The sequence below is a fragment of the Octopus bimaculoides genome, chromosome 3 (genome assembly GCF_001194135.2).
Source record: "Octopus bimaculoides isolate UCB-OBI-ISO-001 chromosome 3, ASM119413v2, whole genome shotgun sequence".
Classification (NCBI taxonomy): domain Eukaryota; kingdom Metazoa; phylum Mollusca; class Cephalopoda; order Octopoda; family Octopodidae; genus Octopus; species Octopus bimaculoides.
The window spans coordinates 137,546,124-137,553,646 of NC_068983.1; the positions used below are offsets into that span (position 1 = coordinate 137,546,124).

General features: G+C 34.3%; 1 protein-coding gene across 1 annotated transcript in view; it reads left to right on the top strand.

Moving 5' to 3' along the window:
* Positions 1-4,751, top strand: part of LOC106877737 (uncharacterized) — an 8,792-nt gene extending 4,041 nt beyond the window's left edge. Inside the window, exons 3-6 of the mRNA XM_014926740.2 lie at positions 670-831; positions 1,699-1,781; positions 1,876-2,221; positions 3,472-4,751. Coding sequence (XP_014782226.1) covers positions 670-831; positions 1,699-1,781; positions 1,876-2,221; positions 3,472-4,665 — 1,785 coding nt within the window. The 3' untranslated portion in view covers positions 4,666-4,751. The remainder of the gene's footprint in view (positions 1-669; positions 832-1,698; positions 1,782-1,875; positions 2,222-3,471) is intronic.
* Positions 4,752-7,523: the final 2,772 nt, after the last annotated feature.

Consider the following 7,523-nt stretch of genomic DNA (forward strand, 5'->3'; position numbering starts at 1 on the left):
TTAAATCTATTTTTAGAAATGATGATATTTTAATTTATTGTTTTGTGTGGGTTGTAGGGATAAGATTTTTAAACCCCAGTAGGTGTTTGGCTGTTCTTAGAAATGATGCCAAATCTATTTATAGAAATGATGATATCTGAGAGATTTTTTGTGTTTTGGTTACAGGGATAAGATTTTTAAACCCCAAGTAAGATGGATTTAATCATTGTTTGTTAAGAGTGGGTTTGAATTTCTTAATAAAGTCCTTTTCTTTGCATTTTCTTTCAATTTCATTCCGGTTATAAAGTTTATGGAATGGAAATATAATAAAAGTTTGATGACCACATGTTGCTAGATGGTTAGGAGTTCAGATTTTGAATCCAATGCAAGTTAGCATATACGATCTGAAATAGCAAGTAACGTGGCAAATTTATAAGAGTGTTCAAGGGAACTTAATCTCTTACACTGCGTTTATAAAGAGCAATATGGTGCAAAGTGAAGACCATACACTAATATTTCAGATGAAATCTTCATATAAATACTAGTTTTCTGTACACATAATTAAGAAAGAATTATTGGTGTAATTCGTTGTTTGTAAGATTCTGATAAAAAGATATTGTACTAATTTTTTTTTAGATATCTAGAAAATGTGTGTCAATATTCTCATAATAGGACATTTTTTTTTTCTAGAGTGATGATTTTATGCCTCCCAAACTATCAGCACTGAGCCGTCTCAACAAAAATGCTAGGACAGCCAGAGAAAAACAAAAAAATGAAACCACAGAGGAAAGGCAATTAAGATTACAAAGACAATTTGCTAGTCGGCACGCAGAAACAGCAGAACAATGGCAGGTAAGATTCGAAGCTCAGAAACAGTGGAGCAAAAGTTATCTTGCAGCTCTTAAGGTAGATAAATCAGGTATACCTTCTTAAGCATTCCACACCTATCGGAGAAATAGAACAAACATTTGCTTCCAGAGTTTATTTGGGAGGTCATTGATATTGCAGTTAATTTCAGAAACCAAAGATAGATGTAGGATAAATGTATTAAGAAGCTTCATGATATGAGGTTTCTTGTGATGTAAACTTTAAGTACTGCAGCCACTTCACGGTTTTCTTATAGATTGAACTCAATACAATACAGTTTTGAGGGATCGCTGTCCATGTAAATTGAGTATAATTTTGGAATCAACGTATGTGATAGAAATACAAATGTAACGACGCTAATGTCAAATGAATTATAAATTGTAAATTTAATCAGGAATTACAATGTTGAAAAATTTTCTGAGGAAGAGCTACCATAGAAAATCTGTGTGAATTGTGGCAGCAGTTATTATATATTTGATGTTGAAGACAAATTACAACAGTCTACCATCATGTCAGATTTCAGAATAGGATAAGTATAACATCCAGCTCCATTCTCATTTCAGTTTTGGAATTCTGTAGAAATTCTCTGTTCAGGTTGATTTTGAATGCTATTGGGAGTTGCCATATACTTATGTGGCTGACAGATTCCATTTTTCCTTAGTGGAAGATTCAGTGTGGGAATTCAGTATTATTTGTTAATCTTGCAAACAGGAATTTTTAGTTATCATTGACATTTTCATTAACATAATATATTTATTCATCACAATCCAAATTATTTCCATTTAACTGAAATCTTTATTTTTTTGTTTGATCATGCCTCACTTCTTCAACACTCAAATGAAAATGATACAGAAAAAAAAGAACGAAACACAGCACCTTGGAGAGCAACACCTGCAGAATCAGATGTTAAAAAATCAACAATCACATGACAGATGGTATGTGGTGACTAAAATGGTATTTTGACAATGTTATTGAGTTACTATTTTTCTTACATATTTCTTCTGAATTAATTGCAAATTTTCATTTTAGGCAAATGGACAGTGCTTTATCATCTCCAAAGACTTCAAAATGTGTACATCTAACAACTAAAATGCCAGTCCAGCAAGATTCAAGTTTAGCACAAGCATCTCAAAATATTACAAAGCCAGCTCAGGTGTTGACTTCACCATTTCAAATAACTCCATCCAAATCAAATCTGGTGAAAAATCCAAATCAAACAACCGTATTTAAATCAATAATTAGAAAAAAATTTTTATTGAAACGGAAATTGCTAGTTACTAGTCATCAACGTAATGTCATGTTTAACCTAGCATCTATGTGGAGAAGTAGAAAATTATGTGATGCCAGTGTTACCAATGGCTCATCTACTGTAATGGTAAGTATACAGTTGTACACTTTTTCACCTTTATAAACTGTTTCAATTGTCATCACGATAGCTAAAAGATCTTGCTTGTAAGTCTAAAAGATTATGCTTAATTTCTAATGTGCTTAATATCAAAATATTCTTTCTTCTACTTCCCTCTATATTTCTTAAAGGTAGGTTTAGCCTTTATCAGAAGTTATAGATAAAATACTTATTGGATCTTTCTGAATTGACGGGCACCACTTGTTTTCTTAATGAAACACTTTCAAACTTGGGATACTGGTAGAATGTCATATAAAACATCTTTTTCTCTTAGCCTTCTTAACAAAAATTTCTACATGGCAAGTTATTTCATGTTAAAGTATTTCTGTAATTTCAACCAATCACAGACGTATATTCAGCTGAATAGAGTTACTACTGTTTTTGTAAACAATAATTTTTGCCAGTGTCAAGATCGTTATTCCCTAGTAAGGGTTTAGGGTTTTAGGATTAGGGTTCGGGTTTTAGAGTTAGGGTTAGGATTAGGGTTATGAGTTAGGTTATGGCAAAAATAATCATAACCCTAACTCTAAAACCAGTACAAACACAGAACAATGTTATAAATAACAGTTCTGCCGATAGTTGTTGTTGACAAACAACGGCACTAATTTTATTCAAAGGAAAAGATTCCATTACACCGCTAGAATATGTTGTTTATATTTCATAGCAGTAATTGTTTTCACCTCAATAGACGTCAGTGATTGGTTGAAATTACCGAAATACGACAATTTTTTGACATAAAATAACTTCAAATACAAAAATTTTTATCTGTTCTATAACACAAAATATACAAGTATACGAAGTTTGAAAGTGTTTCGGTACCAAAAACACTACATAAAACATAAATGAAAAGTGGTGCCCGTCAATTCAGAAAGATCCTACTTATTAAGTTTTAAGTATTATTATTATTATTAGAAAATGTAATGATGCAATCATTGAAAATAAATTTTACTAAAACATTTGCTTACTAATATAGAAAAGAATATGTTACAGAAAAAGAAAATGGAGTTGATTTAATTAAGGTATTAATGAAATAACTCTTTGAAATAATTGAAGTTTAAATCAACTTCCAGTGGCTTGAGACTTTTGGTAGTGAATAGGTTTTGTAGAAGATGGAGAAAGATAAACTTACATTTTTCTACTTTATAAACATATTTCTTAAATGTCTATCATTGTATTGTTGGCAAGCTATAAATATACTGTTATTATTTACTATATTTCAGGTTCATAAAATAGTCTTGTCTGCTGCGTCTCCAAAATTGTTATCAGTAATTAGTACACATATCTTTTCTCAGTTTTATGAAGTAAAATTACCTGAAGTAAGCACAGAAACTTTAATGGCTTTTGTTGAATACATGTATACTGGACTATTAGATCTTGATCTTAATATTTTACAACAGCTAAAAGTCATTGCAAAACAATTAGACATGAAAGACTTACAAAATATATGTGATGTTCATCTTTTACGTGGAGCACGTCAGCAACATTCTTCAACAGTGACTGCGTTTGATGATCCTAGGCAGATGCCATCTGATGTTTCAGCTGTTGCGACAGACGATATTAAACAGGAGATTTCTCAAAATGAATCAGCAGAACTTAAAGAAGATGTGGTTAGCATCTTTGAGCAAGAGGTTGAGGCTGCATCTTCGGACACTAAGGATAGCAGCTCTCTAGTTGGTTCTGCTATTCTTCCCACTGTAAAAATCGAGCCTGTAGGACCTGATGACGACAAATATGGTCAAATGAACATGCCATCGTATGTTTCAGCTGTCCCTACAGACGATATTAAACAGGAGATTTCTCAAAATGAATCAGCAGAACTTAAAAAAGATACAGTTAGACACTTTGAGCAAGAGATTGATGCTGCATCTCTGGACACCAAGGGTGACAACTCTCCTGTTGGTTCTGTTATTCTTCCCACTGTAAAAATCGAGCCTGTAGGACCTGATGACGACAAATATGGTCAAATGAATGAAAGAGCTTACACATTTTGTTCAGTTTCAGATAGTTCTCAGGCACTAAGCACTTCTTTGAATTCTATAGCTGTGTCCACTACAGATTTTAGCTTACCATTTTCAGATACCACAAACAGCAAAGCAACTGCAAATAAGATACATGGAACATCACCTAAATTAAAATCTAACGTATTTGAAAGTTCTCTAGTTTCTGACTCATCTGTGTCATATCGTGAAGAAAAACTGTGTTCTCAATCTAGACTCATAAGAGAAGACCCTTCTAAACCACTAAATCGAACAATAACAACTCATTCAATTGACAACAATGAGACTTGTGGTAGCAATGAAGATGTCTATCCTGTAGGACTTTTTACAGCAGGAGGGGACAGATTACCATTATCATCAACACAAGTTACCAATGTCAAAAATATAGGTTTATATAAAACAGATGGTCTTACTTGATACAAGAAGTAGTTAGTTTTCAGTTTACATAAACATACACACTGATAACTTCAGCTTTAATTTTGTAATAAATAATTTTTGAAATACCCACCTTGTTTTATTTTCTAATGAAAAATACAGTAGAGTTTTCTATCTTGTGAGAAATTGTTGATAAATTTCAGTATTGTCTACATAAACTTGTTTTTTGTTGACTATTGCTGCTAGATGTAACCTGTTGCTATCCTCATTTATTACCTTTGTACTACTAGGAGTTGGGTGATTGAACAATAGCAGTGGTGGTAGCAGTGCTGCTGCCTTGAAGTCGCCAAACTACGATGAGATATAAGCACTGTAGAATTGGAATTCTTCTGCTACCTGCAAGGCTTCTCCATTGCTGTTACTCATGACTGTATCATTGGTGTTTGAAGTTCAGATCACTGGTTTTCTTTAAGAATAGTTCTACTTCTATAATATTCTGTATCAACTGCAAGCAGGATTTTGCAAGCTTTTTCAGCAATATTTAAGACTAGTGAGATGTTGACACGACCTAGATTAACAACTAATATCTGGCATACAATGAATTCCATTTCTTGACTGCAGTGTGACCTCAGTGCTTCTCTACATAACTTTCAGTAATATGTTTGAGTAATAAAGACTGCACACCGGTGTAGTTGTTGGCGACATTCATTTCACTGCCAGGCAAGTTTGTCTTCACTTGAGCCTTCATGCATGACTTGATCGCTTGTGCTACCTTCTCAGGATTGTCATATCTTTTCAGAATGCAGACAAGTTCTCCTCAATGAAGTGTAAGAAAGTATTTCTTACAACCAAATATAATTGGAATCTTTCTGTTCATCTCTCTTTTCATGATCCTGCTCAGAACCAAGATATGTTTATGACTGTCTGTTTCTCTTGAAATTTGTTCTGTTGAAACCTCAGCAGAGGAGTTAACAGGCTGAAAATGGTTGACATACAAAATAAAAACTATTTTCATAGTTTTTATTTTTTGAAAGACTATCCATATTTTCTTCTTGATGGGAAATTGAAAGGGTTAGACACTGGCTCATGGTTTCTGTAAGGAAATGACTGCTGGCTGTTTAGAAAATCAAATATTGAAGTTTGAGATGATCCTAACTATAGTTTCTGGAAGGTTCATCTAAATTCTAAAGGTTGAATGCAGAAAGATTCTATTCAGATTGTAGATTTTGACAAAGATTTTCAGTTGCATATAGTATGTTTATTGTGATGTAGACAGGTGATGAAGGGGTGCGGCTAAGTGGTTTAGGTATTCAGGTCATGAGTTTAATTCCCAGTGGTGCAGTGTATCATTGAACAAGATACTTTATCTCATGTTGCTCCAGTCCACTTAACTGGCAAAAATGAGTAGTACCTGTATTTCAGGAATATGGATTTTCTAGGAGAGGATTCCTAGTCCCTTCGTGATTGTGCCTACAATGTTATATGGTGCAGAGACGTGGGGGCTGAGAGAGGTGGAAAGGAAGTGACTAGTTGTGTTTCAGATGAGATATCTGAGGGCTATGGTGGGTGTGACACGGATGAACAGGATGAGGAATAACGAGGTACGAATATGAGCAGAAATGAATGATAAAGTAACAACCAAATTGGATAGATGAATGCGGCCTCATGGATGAGGAACAGATGGTAAGGAGGGTGATGATGGCTGAAATGGTAGGCAGCAGACCTTTGTCCATGTGGATGGATGGGGTGAGGAAAGCTTTGGTAGTTAGAGGTGTTGAAGTTAGAGAGGCAAGAGAGTTTATAAATGATAGGAAAGCTTGGAGAGTGTTTGTAAATGCATGAATGAATTTTGATGTTGCTCAAATGGGTATGGTATCAGCATGATGCGGCAGGAGTAAACTAGCATATGCTGTCAGGTCCCACTGCTGATATTGGGGGTCGCGTTCTGCTCCTTGACTCCAGCATAGAGTGGGGTTCGCCCCTTTGAGATGGGAAATAAATGGAATGCTTGCTGTGGCTACCCACTCCTAAAAAAATATATGGGAAATATGCTTAGGTATATGTATGTGCCTAAATTTAAAAGGGCAGGCCTTGTTGCATTCTGTGTCACACTGAATCTCCCTGAGAACTATGTTAAGGTGTCAGTGTGTGATAAGAATCTTGCTTCCAAACCATATATTTCTGGGTTCAGTCTCACTCTGTGTCACCTTGGGCAAGTATCTTCTACTATAGCCTTGGGCTGACCAAAGCCTTGTGAGTGGATTTGGTTGACAGAAACTGAAAGAAACCCATTGTATGTGTGTATGTGTTTGTCATCACATCACTTGACATCCATTGCTGGTGTGTTTATGTCCCTGTAATGTAGCAGTTTGGCAAAGGATAGACATATTGTATCTAAGGATAACATCATTCAAAGTGTCCCTTTCAGGATCTTTTCCTTTCGATTAATTAATTTTCTTTAACTAAACACTTTGAAACTTCGTATATTGGTAGAATGTGTCATATAGAACATCTTTTACTCGTAGCATTGTTGAGAAAAGTTTGGGATCTATTTTAAAACGGGGGCCACATTTTTCATTAATGTTTTACGTAGTGTTTTTGATACGGAAAGACTTTCAAACTTCGTATACTTATCTATTTTGTGTTATAGAACAGAAAAATATTTTTGTATTCGAATTTATTTCATGTAAAAAATTGTCTTATTTCGATAATTTCAACCAATCACTGACAAGTATTCAGTTGTTTATATTTACTCCTTTGGCTGATTGAGCGGTGTAAAGCGTATTTAATCTCCATACCTTCGTTTTATTTGCTTTTTTCATTTTAAATTTGCCTTAACCCTAACCCTAAGGTTAGGGTTAGGGTTAATTGTTTCAGAATCGTTTGTTTATGTAGTCGGC